A 23277-nucleotide genomic window follows, 5' to 3' on the forward strand; every position below is an offset into this window, starting at 1 on the left:
CTGGAATCAAGTTTGCAGGGAGAAATATCAAAAGCCTCAGATATGCAGATGATACTATCCTTATGGCAGAAAGGGAAGAAGAACTAAAGAGCCTCTTGATGAAAGTGAAAGAGGAGAGTGAAAAAATTGGCTTAAAACTCAGCATTCGGAAAACAAAGATCATGTTATCCGGTCCCATCACTTCATGGCAAATAGATGGGGAAACAATGACAGACTTTATTTTCTTGGGCTCCAAAATCACTGCAGATGGTGACTGCAGCCATGAAATTAAAAGACTCTTGCTCCTTGGAGGAAAAGCAATGAAAAGCAAAAAGAAAAACCTAGACAGGGTATTAAAAAACAGAGACATTACTTTGCCAACAAAGGTCCACCTAGGTTTTTCCAGTAGTCACGTATGGATGTGAAAGTTGGACCATAAAGAAAATTGAGCGCCAAAGAATTGATGCTTTTGAACTGTGGTGTTGGAGAAGACTCTTAAGAGTCCCTTGGACTGCAAGGAGATCCAACCTGTCAATCCTAAAGGAAATCAGTCCTGGGTGTTCATTGGAAGGACCGACATTGAAGCTGAAATTCCAATACTTTGGTCACCTGATTTGAAGAATTGACACATTGGAAAAGACCCTGATGCTGAAAAAGATTGAAGACAGGAAGAGAAGGGGACAACAGAGGAAGAAATGATTGAATGGCATCATTGACTCGATGGATGTGAGTTTGAGCAAGCTCCAGGAGTTGGTGATGGACAGGGAAGCCTGGCATGCTGCAGTCCATGGGGTTGCAAAGAGTGCGACACGACTGAGTGACTGAACTGACTGAGCCACCAAGGAAACCCAACTGACATTATGAAAGTGAAAGTGTTAGTTGCTCAGTCATGTCCCACTCGGAGACACCGTGGACTGTAGACTGCGAGGCTCCTCTTGCCATGGAATTCTGCAGCCAAGAATGCTGGAGTGGGTTGCCATGCCCTTCTTCAGGAGATCTTCCCAACCCAATGATTGAATCCACGTCTCCTGCTTTGCAGGCAGATTCTTTACCATCTGAGCCACCTGGGAAGAAACTGACATTATTGGTTTGTCTAAATACAAGTAATTTTTTCAAAACTTCATATACAACTACACCATCAAGGGCCAGAGTCATTACTGACACGAGTGCCCAGTGAGGAATCCTAGCCCATTTCAACCTCTTCCTTCTACATCCTGTTTCCCTCATGGCATCTCCTTGACTGTGCCAGGGTGTTGCAGGTCCCATGGAGAGCCCAGAACTTTCCAGGAAGAGAAGTCAGTAATTCTCTTTGTTCCTGTTTTTGAAGTGGGTGGCTCCCTTTACACTGTGAGGCATTTAACACATTCATCATCTCTTCTTTCTCTGAGGAGGATCAAAGAACCACAGTTTCCTGCCCCATTTGACTGCAATTGTGGTTTCTCCAGAATTCCCATGGCTCTTCTTGACTCGGAGAGCAGAACTGGAGTAATGGTTTTCTCAGCCTCCATAGGCACTCTGATCATGACATCACTGGGCCTGGCTTACTCTAAGCAAGACTGGGAACTCAGGAAAATGTGTAAACTGCCCCTAGACTTTCATGTACTCTGCTGTTCTTTTTCAATCCCTTCTAGAAGGTTTTCTAGAACAAACTCAATTCAAGATGTGATGACAAAGGTTTAAAATATTCTCTTTCTCAGGATATGCATTTTGACTGGGAAGACTAGAGGCAATGGAATCAGTTGGTAATTAAAACATTTCAGGCATCTGGTATCAGTGAGGGAGTTGTAGGGCAGTGATAAATGTTGAAGATAATCCTACTCCCGTCTGAAATCAGCTCAGTCATTCCTTACTTAATATTTATTGAGCGCCTATAACACATGAAGCACTGGCGCAATGGACAACACAGACACTGGCTTAACCCACTGGAGCTCCAGACTGGCTCTGGACATAGCAAACATCACACGAAAAATGAGACTATTTTCTTTGGTGGCTTCTGAAAACAAATTCTGTTTTATTTGGGTAGCACTTAAATTTTGCTCAGACTCTGTTTTGTTTTTCGTTGTTGCCTACCCAGCATCATTTCTTTTAGTAACAGCACTCTGCTTTAACCTTGAGGCACCCTGTTACTCCCATTCACCGTCCTTGAAGATGATAGAACTCACTCACCTAGGCCCTAACTGCAGAAGACAGCATGTGACCAAGGGCTGGCCCATCTGATCTCTGCATCTCCTTGTTCATAACGATCGGTTCAGACATGGGTATGTGATCCCCATGGAGCCTACAGAAAACCTTTGTAGGACTTTCCCCTACAGTTATTAGGAAACAATAAGCTCTTTCTATTGGGTTTGCAGGCTGGGAAGAGCCTACTTGAGACTATGGTCAACAGAAGAAAGCAGAGACCAGTAACAGACAGAGATTTCTGACATTGCTTAATTGATTGTATTCAGGTCTGTCCATGGATTGTCAATGTATATTATTCAGTGTACAGGCAAATAGAGAAAGGAGGAGGGGGAGAGAGAGAGAGATTCATAGACATAGCTGTTTAGTATCAACCAGTTTGAGTTCCTTTCATTAGCAGCTGAAGGTCCTTATTCATTCAACTGCATTAAACTTTTACACCTCCAAGAGTACTTAATCAAAAGATGATGAACTATTTGTTCATCCATTCCTTTATTCCATTATCTAACATATGTTAATGATTAGTCAATTGGTCACAAGCTAAAACTGGTCTGGCAAACTGGATCCTTTTCAGGGTGACCTTGGTGAAGAGAGTGGAGTCCTGAGTCTCCGGGGTTTTTGTGGGTAGCTGGTTGGTTACCTAATGCTACATGCAGCTGAAACAGCATCACAGCCTCTTTTCAATACTGGCATATTCCTTCAAAACAGTCAGGTTTTCTTCATGCTCCCTCTCTGGAGAAAGGAGGAACACAGTTTAAAATTCAAGCTGGACTACAAAGGAATTGGAAGAATGATTCTGACTCTTTTCTTCAACCTTGCAGCTGTGAAGAAACAGTGTTTTCCTTCAACCTATTAACGGAGCCTGAATGAAAGAAAGTCTTCCTGGCCTGGTGATGACTGTTCCACCTAAAACACAAATGGATTTCTTTAATCCCCAGTGTGAAGTCCTAGTCTCAACTATAGCGATGCATCGCTGAATCACAGTGTTTCGAGAAGAGAGAGCATTGAACACCCAGGCTGTAGCACCAGCAAGGAACAGGGTCCTGGGTTCGCTTCATGAATTCCCCACCAGGAGTCACCAATAACAATGCCTGGGAATAGGGTCTCTATGTTCTCACAAAACAGATCAAATATGTGATTAACAGGGAACTGGTGAGACCTTTGATACCATCACACATGCTCCTTCAGTGTCACATTCTTGTCATTTTTATTGCTCCTTCATCTGCTACTGTAAGGTATGTAAGATAGAGTTTTATTTCTACATTCACATCCCATCTATTCCATTCCTTTTTCTAGTAAGGAAGAATGGCATATTTCCCCCTTTCACCACACACACCCACAGCCAAGCTCACATTCTCAAAACTTTTGCCTAGATAAGTGCATGCATATATAAACAACCCAAAGACATATATAAATAAATCCATGTATTGTTTAGGGGGTATACATCTCTGTGAAGAGATTAGATAGGTAGATAGACAGATAGTATATAGATCTCAAAATAACTGACACACATATCTCCCAAACTCTGCTAAAATACAAAACTTATTATAGAATCAGTCTTCACTAGATTACAAGATTTAGAAGCTACATTCAATTTAAAAATAGTTTTTGAAAAAATGTATATATCAAATATTCATACTATTCTGGAGTTAGAAAAACTGTAATGAGGTGATAAAAACTGAGGTACCAGTGGTGAGATAAGGCCTTTTAGTCTGGAAAACTACTTTTTGAAGTCAGAGTAGATAGAGTATGGTCTAAGAGACCTCCAGAAAAACGACTGCTCCAACTACCAAATCGTATGTTGAGATACTGAAATAAATCTGAATAAGAAGCAACTCTAAAGATTAAGATTTATTTGGACGAGTATCTTTCAGCAGGAGTGTGTGAAGGGGGGAGAGAGTATGTTAAGAAAGGGGTAGTCAGGCCCCCCGTTCCTAGCGAAGCTTCCTGTACTCTCTCAACAGAACGTTTAAGCAAGAGCTATTCAAGGAGAACAGGCCAACGACCCACTCCATCCCTCCGGAGTCGGGGAGGAGACCCTGGGTTTCCATTCAAGTCAGGGAAGGATGTCCTTATTATGTAGGTTGCACATCATGATGCCCAGTGCACTTCCCAGGAGATATCTAATTCATGCTCGGGGCTCCCCTTCTGGAAGCACAAACGTTATCTTCCCAGGATAAACCAGAGGGCAGGCACTGCTCAGGTATCACTGCTCTGCTTTCAGGAAGAGGAAATGAAGTGCAGACCTGTGAAACCTCTTGATATTCTTCCTCCCCAAAGGAGTTGCTGCCTGCCTCTGCCTCCTTGTCCCCTGGCAGAAGGAGATGAGCTGAAAATTCCTAACTAGAGAATTACCAGATGGGAAAGCTCCTGGTAAATTACCAGATGGGATAGCTCCAGATGGGGAGCTTCCCTGGTGGCTCAGACAGTAAAATCGTCTGCTTGCAATGCTGGAGACCTGGTTTCAATATCTGGGTCAGGAAGATTCCTTGGAGAAGGAAAATCCTGGAAAATTCCATGGATGGAGGAACCTCACAGGCTACAGTCCATGGGGTCACAAAGAGTCTGACACGACTAAGCAACTTTGCTTTCACTTTCAAAGCTCCTGTCGCTGGAACAGACACATATTTTTAAATGTTTCAATAATTATCTCTTCTAGTCCAGTGTTTTCAAAATTGGTTGACCAGTCAAATTTGGACCAAGCTGAAAGGTTGTTTCAGGGTCTCCATACAATTTCAGGTCTTCTGTAACTTTACAGGATGTATATTTCCAGTGATACTACTTTGATTCTAGCCACCTGAAATGAGTTTTTACTTACATTTGAGAACTGTGAAAACTTAGGAATAATAAAAAGGCTATCACTTTATATAAACTCAATCTGATTAGCTAAATGCCAGTCCAGTTCTGAGGTCAGCTGTAGGGATAGATGGGTGTGGATCTGGGCCCCACAGGTTGACCAGTATCCCTGGGGAGTTGTCAACACAGCAAATTGTTTTAAATAAGTTTTCTTAAAAAAAAGAAAAAAAAGTCCATCAAGTGACACAAACTCAAGCTGATCAAAGTCTTCTGCCCTCAGATCCACTCTCCGTCTGCAACGGTGTGGATGTTGGGAAATGGCACCCTGTGTCTTCAGGCTGACTTCAGACTCTCAGCCCATCGTGTCCTGCAATGGCTTCCTTTGCTGCTACTATGATCCTTGCTGCTACTTTCAAAGACATGGCTCCAGCAGCTTCATCACTAGAAGCAATGTGCTCTTCACATTTTAGTGTCCTGGACAGGGGTGTTGTCCTGAGAGCAAAAGAGGAAGGAATAAATTAGGAGGAGAGTAGGGAAATCTGGACACTCAGCTTGTCTTCCTGGGGATGCTAAGTCAGGTAACCATAGTAATAGTGATAATAATACTATGTGACTGACATAGTTTTTCATACTCATCAACACATTTATTCCTCACAAAAGCAATATGAGTTTGGTACTTCTATTTACTCTGTTTTATAGGTGGGTTAATTAAGGCACAGAGAGGTCAAGTGAATTCCCCTAGGTCATAGAGCTAGCAAGTGGGGGAGTCAGGATTTAAACCCCGGGATCAGAGCTTGGGCTCTCAACAAGAACACTGCCTTTTCCTTGATGCTTGGCCTCCCATGTCCTCGCTGCCCTAGCTTCTCCCCTCATCACTCATTCCCTTTAATTTCATCATCCGGAAACACTGCTGAAGAATCAAAGAGAAAGAAGAAAAGTTCCTCATGAGCAGGAATGTATATGGGTAAAAAGGAGTTTCAGGTTCAGTTGAAAGTAACTGAAGAAACAAAGTAAGCAGCAGCCTGGTTTGGGGAGTGTGGAAGGAGGGGCTGCTGGGCCTGTGGGGCGCAGCTGGGACCATGTGAGAGCCTGGCTGGTGCTAAGCAGTCAGGAGAGGCCAGGAGGTGATGGGGAGGAGCAGGTGCAGGCGTCATGATGCTGCCCAGAGGCCGAGAAGGGGCCAGGGCAGCACAGCCAGCCAGAGGTCAAAGAATGGACGTGGTTTCTAGGGTGGGTTGCCAGGATCAGCTATTTCAGAGAGGTCAGGATGACAAGAGCAGAGACATGTCAGGTCTTTGGTGGATGGGAGGGCATGAATGAGCTTCAAAGTCATTGGTAAGCGTGAGGGTCAGAGAGCAGAGTTGAGAGATTTATCTTTAGGATTAGAGATGAATGTTTGTAGGCAGAAAGGGGCGAGCTAGTGAGGTGCTAGAAATACAGACGGGTAACCGAACAGGAAAATCTTGGGCTAACCCCCTTGCTTAAAAGGCACACGTATGCTCTACAAATATCTTGTAGAAAAGTCCAGAAAACGATTGATACAGCAAACAAGAGGGGTAATCTTATCAAGGATAAAGGGCCTCTCCTCGGATTCACAGGGAAAAGAGACTCTTTGAGGGTGTGAGGCAGGTGACGAACAGGCCGGTCTTCCTTTTGGGTAAACAGGAGATGAGGTCATTTGCGAAGCAGGAGAGGAAGAGGCAGGCAGTGAGCTGGGGAGATGGGGATGAAAATAGGATGACAGAGAAGCCGTGAAGGGTGTCCCTGCAGAGGATGGACATGGTTCAGCCAGGTTGGCAAGAGTTTATAACAGATCCAGGCAGCATGGTTTTGTGCATTCCACCAATGACATTCAGGAGGTGGGTGTGAGAGTGACTGGACTTTGGGGATTAATACAGAAAACCAGAGCAGGTCCATGGTGAAACCAAGATTAAGGTGCAGAAGGACAACAAAAACATACAGAAGGACAGCTCATAAGTGACTGTCTCCAAGGGACAGGAATCATCCAAAGTCACAGAGCTCAAGTTGACACAAAGGATATCAGCTCTACTCATCAGAATAAACTGCTTCACAAAAGAACCTCTGTATAAATCCAGATAATTTATTTTGGTCTTCTCAAGCCTGGTCAAGGTTAGAACCAAAATACCTCAGGCAGTGGTGCCACAGGATTTCCCGGTGAGGACAATTACGATGTAGGCCCCTTGGGCACAGGCTTCCCCAGGGATACCATACCTGTCCCAGGTCTTTCCTGGATCAGGCAGAGGCAGCACACAATAAAGAAACACTGTTCCAGTACCACCCCCGCCCCTGACCTCCACATCTAACCCCCATCTTCTTTGATTGGTAGAAATATATTGATCAGATCAACTACATAAGAATATACTCAATGTCAAAGACTGTCAAGAGGAAGGGATAAGTGTATGCAGGAATTAAAAAAATATATCTTTGTCCAAAATAACTGCAACTCAGCCCATCAAACCCAAATAGGACTGAAAATATGAACACTGAGTGATTTATGGTGATTATGTCTACTAGAAGAGAAGGCACAAAGAGAAAGATGAGGGCAGAGATTCAAAATTCATTCTCACAGATCACAAAAATTTACTGTATAGCACAAGGAACTATATTTGCTATCTTGTAATAACCTATAATAGAGAAGAATGAAAAAAAAAGAACACAGATGTATACACATATATATGTATAATCAAATCACTTTGCTGCACATCTGAAACTAGCACAATATTGTAAATCAATGAAAAAAAATCCATTCTCCATACTCCCATGTTGCTAGAATCTTGAAAATGAGAATTTATTCTGTGTACTATGTAATAAAAATTAGACAGCTTACCCAGTAATTTTAGATACAGGTCAGTTGGAAAATGATTCTAACATTTATTAATTTAGTTCATTAATTTATTAACTGACATTAATAAAATAGGCAAAGTAGGAGAAAGTCTTTGCTATGTCTTCCAGCTTCTATTTTACAATTACACTAGGAATCTGTAGACCATACCTTTTGTTTACCTTACCAAATTTTGCCAATTCTTAAAGAAGAGTAGATAAACTGAAAAGTCCCAGTGAATAGCATATTATTATTGGTTTGATTCAAGGGAAAAAGGGGAAGTTTGGATGTACAGTTTCTGGAAAAGACATTATTTTCCCCTGAGTCTTTTTGCTGTTCACTTGGCACCTCACACACATACCCGTATTTATCCCTGTATATTAAAGAATTTAACATACTAAATCCTCAAGAATTTTTTCAAGAAGTTATCATTCTTCAATTAAAATCTCCCTGGGAGTGGATGTGTGTTTGTTGCCAACACACACACACACACACACACACACACACACACACACACTGTAACTAGTACAGTGTTCTGCACATAGTGAGGATATGACACATGCAATTAAGTAAGAAATGAGATGCTGTTACACTCTTGCAAAGAGGTAGCACCTCGCATTTAAGTAATAAAAAAATGAAAATCTTGAAAATCAAAAATTTTAAAGTATTGCTATTGAGGAAAGAACATTCAAAAGTTACATTAGGACCTGAACACTAACAATTTGGAGTATAAAAACACAACCACAAAGAAGCGGGGCTGGAAGGGTGTACACACGCCAGGCCTTATGTAATCTGGGCACAGTCCTAAACGACAGCTCTCAGATGGCATTTGAGAGCTACAGGCTTTCAGTCTGTTCAACCAATTTTGTGCTTATAAATTACTTCACCTATTTGCTTCAAGGATCTAGATATTAACCACTGAAAAAACCAAACCAAACCAAAAACACTGGCAGGGTTGGGGTACAGCGAGGGTGAGAGTCAGGGAAAGCTTGGCAGGGGCCCCCATGCAGAGAAGGGCCTCACAGAGGGTTTGGAATCTGTGTTTTGAGTGCCCTGGAAGCCATGGAACAAGGGGGAGCAGAGGTGAGTGAGTTGTCTTCCTCCAAAGATATGTCCAATCCTAACCCCCAGTACGTGTGCATGTGACCTTATTTGGAAAGGGGATCTTTGTAGACATACTTAAGGATCTCAAGATGAGACCATTCTAGACTTAGGGTGGGCCGACATCCAATGACTGGGGTCCTTATAAGAGAGAGGAGAGGGAGTTTTGAGGCACACAGAGACAGACCATGTGAAGACAGAGTCAGAGGTTGGGGTGATAAGTCTTCAAACCTGGGAATGCCAAGAATTGCTGACAACCATCAGAAGCTGGAAAAGGCAAGACAGGATTCTCAGGGTTGCCAGCAGTCAGCAGAAGTTAGGAGAAAGGCATGGAGCAGACTCATCCTCCAAGCCTCCATAAGGAAGCAACCCAACCAACACCTTGCATTTGGAGTTCTGGCCTCCAGAACTGTGGGACAACACATTTGTATTGTTTTTAAGCTGCCAATTTGTGGTAATTTGTTATGGCAGCCCTAAAGACATGAGTAATTTTAGAAATTACTAAAATCTAGAGTAAACACACAAGCACACCTCTTTGGTTGCTGTACAGAGAATGGACTATGTAGGCGGAAAAAAAGGAAGCAGGAAGTCAGATAAGAGGCTAATGCAGTCGGAGGCTGATGGTGGCTTGAGTGAATGAATGAACTGATACAAAGGGAAGGGGAAAACACTGGAGGGTGACTTTGTTGATGAGATTGTCAGGGGTGGTGGTAGGGGATGGGACACAGAACTCTTCTTGTGGAAGGCTGGTCTTGCTCCTGAGGCATAGGTAGGTGAGGTTAAGGTACGCTTCCTGGGAGTGGTGGAAGGAGCTAGGTGAATAAATGCAGGCCCAGGAGGAAGGAAGGGACTGAGGCACTCCCCCTACCCATGTGCAGTAGGAATCTAACCCCTGTGCATGAATAGGTGGAACATAAAGTGTAGTAAAGCCGCTCAGTCGTGTCCGACTCTTTGCGACCCCATGGCCTGTAGCCTACCAGGCTCCTCCGTCCATGGGATTTTCCAGGCAAGAGTACTGGAGCGGGTTGCCATTTCCTTCTCCAGGGCATCTTCCCGACCCAGGGATCCAACCCAGGTCTCCTGCATTACAGGCAGACGCTTTTACTGTCTGAGCCATCAGGGAAGTCACATAGATGGAACATAAAGCCCCCTCTATTCATTTTGTGTGCTTTCTTTTTTAAAAATTATTTCATTTTATTTTTAATTGGAGTATAGCTTATATTAAAATTTTTTATTCTATTTTTTATTGTAGTCACAAAACCTCCTTTAAAGGCCCAAATCAAAAGCTACCCTCACCCTGAAGCTCCACTGGCACTCTCCACATACAAATTGTTTTCCCCAACTTGTGCTCCAGGCTTCCCTAGGAGAAGCCCTGCCTTCTTTACTGCACCCTAAGGAATTGCTGGTCTCAGGTGCTAGACTGTGAGTTTGCTATGGAAGGAGAACCTCCTTTGCTCTTGGAATCCACCACAGCAGGGAGCCCAGGCCCGGACACTACATCAGGAGGCCTTGATGTGTGGGTCTCAGTCATACCTAGAAAGATGCCAGGACTGCGAGGCAGTGAGAGGCAGAGCATAAGACACACTTCCCTTTCTGTTGCTCCCCATCAGTGACAGCCTGTCTCAATCCAGCACCTGTGCTACTGCACACCTGGCTGACTGGTGACAGATATAAGGGGTAGGGCATGGGGAAAAGGGTGAGCTGGCCCTGCCCTGTCCTGGGGGTTGGGAGTGGGGTGGGAGGGACAAGCCAAGCTGCCCACCTCTGTCCTGGGGACCTCGCTGCTGGTGTCCGGCTGGGCGTGGGCTCCAGAGTTGGGGCTGCAGCCTGGCTTGAGGCTGGCCCCTTCATCTTGCTTTTCCTCGCTGGTCCCCTGCTCTGGGCTGTGGCCGCCCGCCCCTCCTCCAGGAGGGGGTTGAGGGGGCTCCTCCTCCACGGCTCCCTCCTCCAGCTCCTTTGTGTCTTGGCTGCTTTGTCTGGGCTCCTCCTCTTCACTGGCCACCCTCTCCTTCACCTCTGTAGGCTCTTCCGCCTGCTCTCCAGCCGGTCTCTCCTCTTTGGGGCTCCCACACCCATCCTCCGCCTCTGAGCTGGAGGCTCGGGCTGGATGCTGGCCAGCCCCCTCCTCAGAGCCCCCCGCAATCTTCTCCGGCTCCTGGGCTTCCCCCACGGCCCTGCTCTTCTCCTCCAGCTTCTCTGTCCTGCTGGACGTCCTCCTCAGAGGAGGGGATCCTGGGGCTTTGCTCTTGGCTGGGAACACCTCGTCCCCACTTTCCTCCTTGGCACCATTCTCCTGGGAAGGCTCCACGGCCCTGAACTCCCCCAGTTCCCCACAGTCTGACTGGGACCGTCGGAATCTCCGGGAGGGAGGACGCCTTTTTATGGAGCCCCTTGTCCGCACCTGGAAGAAAGTGTTAAGGAATGGACATCTGTGAAAACGGCCAAGGCGAGGACGCATGTTCTTCCAATGCCAGTTTCACAAGCCCCACCTGAGGATCATTTGATTTTCCATGAGGATATAGCTATTTATTATAGGTAGAGCCCTATGGGATTATGGTATTATACGGTAACCTGCAGAAATTTTCGGAGAAGGCAATGGCACCCCACTCCAGTACTCTTGCCTGGAAAATCCCATGGATGGAGGAGCCTGGTAGGCTGTAGTCCATGGGGTCGCTAAGAGTCGGACACGACTGAGCGACTTCCCTTTCACTTTTCACTTTTATGCATTGGAGAAGGAAATGGCAACCCACTCCAGTGTTCTTGCCTGGAGAATCCCAGGGACGGTGTTCTTGCCTGGAGAATCCCAGGGACGGTGGAGCCTGATGGGCTGCCGTCTATGGGGTCACACAGATCGGACTCGACCGAAGTGACTTAGCAGCAGCAGCAGCAGAATTTTTTCTGTGTGGATGAAGATAAAAATGCTTTCTATCCAATAAGAAAAGATACCCTAAGATTTTATTGGTCTGTAAAACATCAATCAGTTTGGTGTCTAACTTAGCAATTTTATTCTCACATTTGTTCTATTTAATTGCCTATAAATAACCAGTTCTTTGAATGAGCTTTACCACCTTATAGATTTCCTCATAAATTAACAAGTTGAACAAAATCTCTATTCATATTAGTCATGTTTTAACATTTTGAGGACGCTACTTTGACAAAGGTAAGTGGAAAGTGTGTGAGACTCAGAACTAGGCCTCACCTTCGTCCACTGGACTTCGTCAGAAGTTCAGTGGGCATGTTTATATCAGATGCCCTACTTTATTCACATGATCTGTCCTTTAAAAATTAATGTGCAAAGTAGGGACTTTTCTGATAACCCAGCAGTTAAGAGTGCCCCCTGTCAGTGATCCCTGGCTGGGAAACTAAGATGCCACACGCCACGTAACATTTTGCATTTGTCAATCCTAGTTTCGTCTCAGTGGTTTAGAATGCTATGCTATGCTATGCTAAGTCACTTCAGTCGTGTCCGACTCTGTGTGACCCCATAGACGGCAGCCCACCAGGCTCCCCTGTCCCTGGGATTCTCCAGGCAAGAACACTGGAGTGGGTTGCCATTTCCTTCTCCAACGCATGAAAGTGAAAAGTGAAAGTGAAGTCGCTCAGTCGTCACGGACTGCAGCCTACCAGGCTCCTCCGTCCATGGGATTTTCCAGGCAAGAGTACTGGAGTGGGGTGCCATTGCCTTCTCCAGGTTTAGAATGAGTGCTTGGTTTTAAAAGAGCTTCCCAGAAACTTTGCTGAGACCACAGAGAGGCTAGCCTCAGGCCTCAGTCTGAGCCATCAAGGCCTCAGTCCTCATGGCCTGCAGGGTTCAGAAATAATCCCATCTGCTCCCTCACTGCTGTCACAAGACCCAGTATTAGGGCTCTCCCCGGGGTTCCTCTCTGCCCCCAGGGGTCTCTCCATTGTTCTGGGCTGAAGGATCCCTATTCTGCCCCCAGCCAGCAGGCTCAAGCCCACCCCATCACCTCTTTGTTTCCTTGGGCTCTACCTGTTTCTGCATATTTGATCTCTTTTTCTTAGATGGATTTTCTGGAAGGGTCCAGAAGATCCTGGTCTCTCCATCCATAATTCTAAAGTCACATACATTTATTAATACCATTTCCTGGCATTGGAGCCCTTTAACTCTTAGCCTCTCCCTGGCTCTGGCCCAAATTTGCTGGGTGTATTGTTGGAATGTATTGGATTGTATGCACCTCTGATTCCCTGATTCTTACCTCTTTCCAGTAGGGCAGGGATCTGATGAAATTACACACTGAGTACCAGGCAGCATCCACAGAAACAAGCCTTGTTACACATCTTTTTGCAAAGGAAACAGTTTGGATGTGTGCTGGGGTGTGCGAGCAGGCTAAGTCGTTTCAGTCGTGTCTGACTCTTGTGACCCTATAGACTGTAGCCCTCCAGGCTCCTCTACCTATGGATTCTCCAGGCAACAATACTAGGGTGGCTTGCCATGTTCTCCTCCAGGGGATCTTCCTGACCTAGGGATCGATTCCGCATCTCTTACGTCTCCTGCATTGGCAAGCAGGTTCTTTACCACTAGCGTCACCTGGGAAGCCCTTTAACTAGGGCAAGATGTAGCAAAAATGATTTGAGCCTACTCGGGTCACTTGGGAGTATTCGAATCAAGTCAGGACAGGTCAACCTAGTGACCCTGTCCTCCTTTTTGCTGAGTCACTGCTTTTGACATATGTCTCAGCTGGGGTCAGTTGTGAATTCCCCCCTCTCTCTCCACAAAGGATGGAGAACTCGCTCCCTCCCCATGCCTGCCTTTCAGGTGAGGGGAGCAAGTTGCAGGGAGAGGGGATGAGAGAGACAGGCTAGGTAGAGGGTGATCTTAGTTCAGGGATCACTTGCCAGAAAGAGGAGACATATCTTTTGTTAAAAAGCACTCTGACCACAGCTAAGGTGTGTCCTCCTTTTTCCAGGACAACAGCAGGGTAGAGATAATTCAGTTTTGCCCAGCACCCACGTTTCCACAGACATTATAAACAAAGACATTACAATACTTAGGACCCAGACAGTACCTTATTGTAACAGGGCAGATGACTGCCTTCAGGAGGCTGGTCAAAGCTGACGGGCACCTCCTCTGGTTCGCTGGGCCGAGATCGCACTCCAGGGCTGCTGGGGGTGGAAGGCGGGCTGTGAAATGGTGACACCATGGCCTTGAATCCAGGACTCTTGGGAGAGGCCCCAGGAAGCAGGGCTGCTGGATCAAAGACTAAATTGGCCTGTTGGGAAAGATGAGGAATTTCAGGTAAGGATAGAGAGAAGATGAAAGTTCCTACTCTAGCATGTTGATTTCCTGGCCTTAGAACTGACTGAGACTAGGTACCATGAGGCTTTTCTTACTTCCTAACCAATTATCCATTGTCACAGCACGTCCTGCTCCTGGAAGACCTGCTTACTCTCTCTACCTTTTGCTACCTGGCTTACTCCAGCCTGCGTTCCAGAATGCCCAGGAAGTACTGATTTGATCTAAGAAAAATGCATGGAACAGTCCCAATTTATAGACAAAGAGGCCAAAATAGCAACTGCCAGGACTTGCAGGCACCAGGATCTCACACTAAGTCAGCACCTTCACCATCCTTCTCATCAGAGTCAGGAGCAGTTACCACTTACAGGATGCCTCCTCTTTGCTGGGCATGTGCAGTTTCCCCCTCTACCCTACACATTCAGTTTTGTTCCCAAGGCACAAATTAGCAAAGTGTTTAAGGAATCTGCTCTGGGATTCAAGCCCGGTCTCGTTGTCCCTCAGCCTCCAAGTAAGTACAGGGTCTTCCTCAGTAGACAACCAGAATGATGGACAGAGCAGGCCACCAAGCCCCTCCAGGGGGAGCTGGCAGTGAAGATGCAAGTGTGTGCCCCAACCTGGGCATCACAGTGCAGTTGAAACCACACTACAATGAACCCTGAGGGCAAGCAAAGAGGAGGGGTTACCCAAAGGTAACCAGGGCCTAAGGGAGTCATGAGGTTGGTTGGGGGAGGAGGCAGGTGGTCCTAGATCTATCCGACTGCCTCAGAGAAAGTGCAGGAGGGATTGAATGTGAGTGCCCTGAGTCCTCTAGGATCATCTAGGGGAACGGCTCCTCCAGCTCTACCCTCTACGTTTCCAAATCATTGCCCAGCTGCATCGGCCACAGCAGGAAAGCCTGTAGCGAGGTCTGCTGGGAAGGGACCAGGCTTGAGGGCAGACGATGCTCTCCACGCAGACACATCTGACTCCAGATATCTACTCTTTCACCTGATAGCTGTGTGACCTACAGGGAGTTCAGTAGCATTTCCGTATCTTGGATTCTTTATTTGCTCAATTGACTGAGCCTGACCTTCAGAGTCTCTTATGCTCTGGTCCCATTACTCTCTCCTGTCATTATCTGACCCACACCCTCTCCCTCCAGACTTTCCTCGGTGTTACCCTCCTGTCAGCCAAGGCTCTGTCATCCTGAAGAGCTCCTACATGGTACTTTCGGACTTGCAAAATATAGAACATTATACATGTTTAAGATGACATTAGTACTTCTATTGTGATTTTAAGGAAGAATTTATAATATAGACAAGATTGTGTCATGGTAAAATTAAAAATATAAAAGTTAAATAGTAACACTGTGAGCCCATGCCACGTCTAAAAGCAGCATATGGCAGGTACCAAGGGACAGGTTTGGACCCCACAGGCTGAGGGAGCTGATGTACTGGGATGGCTCGGAGGGCTTCCTGGCAGTGGGGAGGTTAACTGGGCATTAAAAGAGGTCTTCTTCCCCTTTCAACGTCAACCTGGGAAATTCTCTCTGTAAGACTGCTCACAGGCTTCGCTGGTGGCTCAGTGGTAAAGAATCCACCTGCCAATGCAGGAGACACAGATACGATCCCTGATCCAGGAAGATCCCATATGCCCGGGAGTAACTAAGTCCGTGCATCACAACTATTGAGCATGTGCTCTAGAGCTGGGCAATTGCAATTACTGAGCACAGCTAGCGGATCCTCAAGCCCTAGAGCCTGTGCTCCACAGCAAGAGAAGCCACCTTGAAGACCCAGCACAGCCAAAAATAAATCAATAAAATTATATATTAAAAAATACTGTTCACAAATAAAGTGGGTCTTCTAGCCAGTGGAAAAGTTCTTTTAAAAAAATATTTTATTTTTATTTAATTGGCTTCCCTGGTTCTCAGTTGCAGCATGCAGAATCTTTAGTTGTAGCTTGCCAGATCTAGTTCTCTGAGCAGGGATCCCCTGCATTGGGAGTGCAGAGTCTTAGCCACTGGATCGCCAGGCAAGTCCCTTGAACTTTGAATTACGAACTTCTCCAATGAAGAAACATCATAGTTTCTATCTCATCCAATAGAATATTTAGAAGAAAAATTGAGCTGCTGATGCATTTCTTAGTTCTTTTCCTACCTAGTTCCAACAAAGTAAGGTTCCTAAGGGATTCGGCCAAATTATATACTGTTACTGACATTCTTCATAAGATTAAACCATTGGAGATCAAAACCTCATTCTCAGGTTTCCATGTTTCCCTAAGACACTTGTTAATGACCAGAAAAGGGGAATAAGACCAAAATTTCAAGGTACATAGTCTTCGTGATAATTTCTAGCAGTTGACTGAGGGCTGTGGTGGGCTGCAGGGAGGCGGAAGTAGGTGTCCTGCATTACACCCTTGACATCAAGGAGGGGGGTCTGAGTTCAGGGGTCCCTTGTGAGAGATCCCTGTGAGGTACATGAGAGCCCTGCAGCCTTCTATAGTGATGGGAAGCTCCCCCCTTCCCTGCAACTGAGATGGAATCAGGGCTTTTCATGATGAGTTAAACTTCAGAAAGACTCTTTCTGATCCTTCACCAGGTAGGCTCATGACCCCAAACCAGAGGTGCTTTCCTTAACCCCAAATCAGGCTGGGGGCCAAATCTCTGGGCTCTCCCGTAGCTGGGAACTACAGAGGCTGTGACTACTTGTCCTGACACATCCCTAAGAATGGCTCCACAACAAGGTTGATGAACCAATTTCATTACTTGGACCCAGACAGGAGAATCCAGTGCAGGAGGGCCTTGCTGAGACTGCAGTGAAAGCTTGAGCATCTTCTACAGGCCTGACCCAGACATATTATGCTTGCTCCTCCTCTGTATTTCAGTTCACACTGTTCCCACACCAGGAGACCCTCCCTCCCTCCTTTCCAGCCACCCTTCTTAAGGACCAACTCAGGGAATAGGTGTTTCATAAAGCATTCGTCAATTATTCCTGACCACTTGACTTTCTTCTTGCTCTATAATTCTAGAGCAGTGGATCTCACCTAAGGTTGGGGGCAGGGGGATGATTTTGCTCCCATGAGACATTTGGCAATATCTGGGGGCATTTTTCTTTGTCAGTTTATTGAGTGCTGCTGGCATCCAGTGAATAAGGACTGCTGCTAAAACACCTTGCAGTGTACAAGGCAGCTCCCTGAAACAAAATTACCCAGCCCAAATCATGCTGAGGTTAAAAAGTCCTGGTCTAGGGACTTCTTTGGTTGTCCAGGGGTTAAGAATCTGCCTTCCAAAGCAGGGAATGTAGGTTTGATCCCTAGTCAGGGAACTAAGATCCCACATGCCTCGGAGCAATTATGTCTATGAGCTGCAACTAGAGCAAGCCCATGCTGCAACGAAGACCCAGTGCAGCCAAATAATAATAATAAATTTAAAAAAGAAAAATCATACCAACTGTAAAAAAAAAAAAAAAAAGTCCTGGTCTAAAGCAGTAGGAGTCGGATAGTTACCCACAATTTAGATCTCTGGTATTTACTCTCCCATATGTCTTTTATTGTATCATATGTGAAAATCTTGGCTCCCCTATTGGCTCAGATGGTAAAGAATCTGCCTGCAATGCAGGAGACCCAGGTTTGATCCCTGGGTGGGAAAGATTCCCTGTAGAAGGAAATAGCAACCCACTCCAGTATTCTTGCTTGGGAAATCCCATGGACAGAGAAGCCTGGTAGGCTAAAGTCCATGGAGCTGTAGAGAATCAGACACAACTGAGTGACTAACACTAACCCTTGAAAATCTTGTCTCCACAAGATTGTGAGATCAAGTGCAGTTATATGCCCCATTCACACTCCTAGGAAAGCCAGGGGGCACAGTGGTGAGGGCATGCCAGGTAACTGGCGACAAGGAAGGACAGGACGCTTTCCAAACAATGAATTTGGCCATAGTGGTGTGATGTCTAGCAACTGAATTTCAGCCCTGGATAAGGTTGAAGTGGTCTGTGGCTGCATTTACGCCTTGGAAAGGACTTGGCTATTCCTGGAGTGTTTCTTGCACTATCATGTCCTTTTCCCATAAGATATCCCATTCTCTTCAACCTCTGCTAGGTGCTGACATGAGTTCACATTTGATAGGGTCCTCATTTTAGTGTTTTGCCTTTAAGTAGAGCTTCCCATCGGAGAAAGCAATGGCACCCTACTCCAGTACTCTTGCCTGGAAAATCCCATGGACAGAGGAGCCTGGTAGGCTGCAGTCCATGGGGTCGCTAGGAGTCGGACATGACTGAGCGACTTCACTTTCACTTTCATGCGTTGGAGAAGGAAATGGCAACCCACTCCAGTGTTCTTGCCTGGAGAATCCCAGGGATGGAGGAGCCTGGTGGGCTGCCATCTATGGGGTCGCACAGAGTCGACACGCAGAGTCGACATGACTGAAGCGACTTAGCAGCAGCAGCAGCAGAGCTTCCCATCCTTCAGACATGCAAATGTTGGATACGAGGTAGTGATAGGTAACCATTCTGGACTTACCTGAAGTTTCTCAATCAGAGGTGAGCTCTTCACTTTGACTTTAGGAGGGTGGTTTGCACTGGGCAGTGACTTCTATAAAAGCAAATGGACCAAAACAAGCAACTGAGTAAGGTGAAGGGAAGTGGGGTTCTGGTTGGAGCCCAGAAGCCACAACTGGAATGAGAACAAAAAGTTGGTTTCATCACTTCACCGCTTAGCTGCAGGAACTCACTTACCTCCTCGGGTACTAGGCACAGCAGGGGCCCCCTCCCCTCTCCCTCTTCTTGCCACTAACAAGACTACCTGACTCTATGCGCTGGAGCAAGCAGGACATCCAAACACAGGAGGCCTCCTGTTCCAGGAAGGATGCCTTCATGGTCATTATGAGGGAGCAGACTATGTCTGAGGGGGATAAGATCTTCAGCCCATGACCTTAACAATGTGGGAGAACAATTGGAGGGTTTTCAAACAGAAAGGGCAAGTGACTATCCATTCTGTTTGACACAAATATCACAAGAAACCAGAGAGTTGGAGTGAAACCCGACAGAGGTATTATTGAAATCGTTTCCTTGAGCTAATAATATTTTGGGAAACCTCACCAATAGTGTTGTTTATAAACTATCATTTTCCAAAACATTGAATTTTCATTTTGATTAAGCAGACATTTATTGAGTACCCCCTACATTCTAGACATTGTGTTGGTTATATAAAAAAAGAACATGATTCTGTGAAAGTGAAAGTGTTAGTTGCTCAGTCATGTCCAACTTTTTGTGACTCTATGTACTGCATGTAGCCCACCAGGCTTCTCTGTCCAAGGGATTCTCCAGGCAAGAATACTGGAGTGAGTTGCCGTTGCCTTCTCCAGGGGATCTTCCCATCCCAGGGATTGAACCTGGGTCTCTTGCACTGCAGGAAAATTCTTTACCGTTGGAGTGTACCTGCCCTCTAAAAGCAGTCGATGTCTGAGACATACATACACACGCACACACACACACACACACACACACACACACATATATATATACACATATGAATATATTTTCATGCATTGAAGAAGGAAATGGTAACCCACTCTGGTGTTCTTGCTTTGAGAATCCCAGGGACGGGGGAGCCTGGTGGGCTGCCATCTATGGGGTCACACAGAGTTGGACACGACTGAAGCGACTTAGCAGCAGCAGCATGCTATTAGTTAGAGATATTTTTGTGATGAATATATGTCAGGTTTCTTGTCTGTTATTGGATTTTACATTATCTAAAAAGATTGACTCCTGTTTTGTGTAAAGTCCTTACAGCTTGATTCTCGTTCTACAGGTGTATTGATCTTCAACGTGCAGGAATGATGACAGTGATGATGATGATGGTGGTGATGAAGAAAAGGAAATTGATGGCTTCCATATTGTTGGACAGAGGCCAGAGCAGAAAAAAACACACAGGATTTTCCTACATTTGGGGACATTGCTTCTTGGACCTATATTCTAATTTACTTGAATTATAAGAATAATACTGACTTCTTATAAACCTGAGATATTTATTGAGGGAGATGACTTTAGTGATGGAAAGAGAGAGACTCACTCAACAGAACTCTCTGTGACCTTTTTTTTTAAGGCCCAGCACTGGGGGGCATGGTGCTGGAGTGGATCAGTCACTTGCTGGGACTCAGGAGGCCCCCTCCCAGCCCTTTCTGATGCTGGCTTTTTTCTGGGAGGGGAGCTGCACTGCAGGCAGGACCTTAGTTCCCTAACCAGGGATTGAACCCATGACCCCTGCACTGGGAGCTTGGAGTCTTAACCACTGGACTGCCCAAAAAGTCCCCAATTGGCTTTGACAGGAGCTAGATGGATGCCCTGGCCTCAGCCTTCCCAGCCAAGACCCAAGCAGGCAAGTGGGTTGGAATAAGCGATTCTAAGGCCTCCTGCAGCTCTCAGGTGCCTCTGGCTCCATGAGTTTGCATCATCAGACGTACTTCCAGAGTGCTCAGTCTTTCAAGGAGCCTTGTGGCCACTGTGAGAACAGATTTGGTTGTTCTTAATTTCTGGGCTTTACAGTGAAAATTCACCTGAGCCAGTGTTTTTGAAGATGCCGTTCTAGAAACTGCAGCAACAATTGTGCTGACAAAACTCACTTTATGTAATAACTCCTCTCTTCCATAACTGATCATTATCTTCTGAAGAGAGTGAAATTCAATAAACACCACCCCTTCCTCGTAGGACAGTGCTGGGAACCCAGCTCATGCCCTACAAAATCCTTATTGATTTGAATTGACCTACTAAACAGGAAGAACCCAGGAGCCACCAGTGCAGTTCCTAGGAACGGCAGCAAGTGGCAGCATTTCCTTTACTGTTTAACTAGCAGCTCCAGACAAGTAGCTGCCTCTCGCACAGTTGGAGGGATCAAGTCAACCTGACATTTCTCTATGTGTATGTATGTCCATATAGGACATTCTAACAGTGACTAGAATAATGACCAGGTTTTTCAGTCCTTCTCTGGGCAAGTGAGGCAGTGGCTGCATTAAAACACAGTATTGGGTGGGTCCTCCAGAGAGGGGTAACTCCAATACACCCTGGGGGCAGGGGCTGGCCTCACCATCTCAGGCTCCCGTAGGCATAGGGAGGGGGCAGGAATGAAGAAGAGATAGCAAGACCCCTTCAGCACTGTGCACTGGAAACCGGGAGGTAGCCTGACTGGGGCCTTCCCTGCAGGTCCCCAAGGCTCCCAGCATTAGGGCTTCTGCAGGCTGTACCACGGGAGTATGGAAGGATGATGGACAACAGCCTCCATCTAACCCAGCCAAACAAAGCTGGCTGCTTGTTTTATTTTTGTGTGAATTTCAAGGCGACAAAGAATCTTTGATATCTGGAAGCAATGTCCTTCACATATGCAAGCAGCCTGTCACCCCAGGACTTTCCTTCTAAGATCCAACCTCCCATTCATTCAGCCCTTGGCTGAACAGACCATAACTGCTGGTGGTGGCCCATGGAATGAAACATGTAAACTTATTTCTCCCAGAGCCACTAAACTAACCTGGCTCACTCCACTTTTATCCAGGGAATAAACATCCCCCTCCAGCCCCCATGACTGGTTAGTGCTCTTGTCCCATTTTACAAAATAGGAAGCAAGCTCAGTGCAGTGCAGTGCCTTCTCCAAGGCCAAGTCCAGTCAGGGGGCAGCCTCACAGGAGGCTCCTAGTGGCCACAGCCTTGGCCTGTTGCCTAACACAGGCTCCAAGCCTAGAGGGCGGTCACGGGGAAGATGACCCTCAGCAAAGAGAAGTTGTTGATATGTATTTGGTCAGAATGTTGGCTGAGGAACCCACAAAGTCACAGAATCATAATGTGGGCATGTGAGGAGACCCCAAAAAAACTTAGTGTTTTTCAACTGTGCCTCTTGGGGATTCTCATCCCAGAAGATCTCTGTTCATTGTGTGTGTGTGGGGGGGTGGTGGGGTGGGGGGGGGGGGAGGGTAGTATTTCCAGAGCACATGGGGCTCTAGACACCACCCCCTTCTCCATTCCACTTGACAGGGAGCAGCTCTTTCTGATTTATCTGATGGGCTTCTGCTTATATGCCTTGGCTTGACAAAAAGGTTTGAACATCATTGATATACTCCAGATGTTTCACTTTATAGGTGAGGAAAATGCAGACAAGGAGAGGCTCACCCAAGTCCATGTGGCTACCGTGTCCATCTGTCATCAAGATGCTCACCCCCAAAAAAGACAGTGGGGAAAGAGGTGTCACAGTGGATATGGGGACTGGACTATCTTTGGGTGGCTTGCTCTATTTGGGGAATTGGCCTCCCAGGCTGGAGGATAGAACATGCAAATCTGTTTCTGGTGGGGACTGCAATTGCAGTGAAGGTTCATGGGCTCCTGGGAGGGTGTGGACAAGTTACTCTCACAGTTACAATTAGATAAATAAGGGTAGGTGAACATGCAGGCTGGGAATCCACTGCTGGCTATGATCTATGATACCAGAGCCTGTATTATGTTGGTAACATTGGCTATTTATAGCTGAGGGCAATGAGGCCTCCTGGGGGCTCTGGTTTTCTTCCAGTGATCTAGAATAATAGCCATCCTGTACAAGATACCACAGAAACACTCAATTATCTCATTGCAGTTCTACCTCATGTGAGTGCCGACTCTTTCCAGAAGCCTTGGGCACATGGAGGATCATATAAGTTAGACCTGAGAATCAAACATGACTTTCATGAGTCCTAAATCTGATGTGATGTGGTAATACTCTATGGCCCATTCTCTTGGCTGAAATGCTCAGGCTGTAAAAATAGTGCTACTGTCCTTGAAAAATCATAAGGGAGGCTCGATAAGAGGGAATAGGAAGGGGCTTCATTTTCACAGTAAAGGAGCAGGAAACATCAAGAAAAGAAGGTTCATTCCTGAATCTGACAGGAGAAATTCTCTGCACAGCCTTTAAAGTCTAAAAATGTGAACTGAGTGCTTCTTTCCGTAAGAAGGAGAAAGCAAATCATAACCAGCATCTTTGGAGCCCCAGGGGCAGCAGCACTTACCTCCTCACCATTCTGGCCCAGCTCTACCTTGGAGGGGAACAGAGGGAGGGAGCAGGGCGGTTTCCTTCTGGTTGGTTTACTGGCGGGTGTCTAGAGGGAAGGGCGACAGACAGACACACAGAAAAAGAG

At 46.1% G+C, this 23277-nt stretch overlaps 1 protein-coding gene across 6 annotated transcripts in view; it reads right to left on the reverse strand.

Moving 5' to 3' along the window:
- Positions 1–3568: 3568 nt before the first annotated feature.
- The window catches only part of RCSD1 (RCSD domain containing 1), a 71808-nt gene continuing 52099 nt past the window's right edge, over positions 3569–23277 (reverse strand). For 2 of the 6 annotated variants that reach the window (NM_001034418.1, XM_059883497.1), the window contains 5 exon segments: positions 3569–5445; positions 10659–11297; positions 13924–14127; positions 18648–18719; positions 23149–23238. In NM_001034418.1, coding sequence (NP_001029590.1) covers positions 5413–5445; positions 10659–11297; positions 13924–14127; positions 18648–18719; positions 23149–23238 — 1038 coding nt within the window. In that variant the 3' untranslated portion in view covers positions 3569–5412. 6 annotated transcript variants of the gene reach the window in all.

The sequence above is a fragment of the Bos taurus genome, chromosome 3, assembly GCF_002263795.3.
Source record: "Bos taurus isolate L1 Dominette 01449 registration number 42190680 breed Hereford chromosome 3, ARS-UCD2.0, whole genome shotgun sequence".
Classification (NCBI taxonomy): Eukaryota; Metazoa; Chordata; class Mammalia; order Artiodactyla; family Bovidae; genus Bos; species Bos taurus.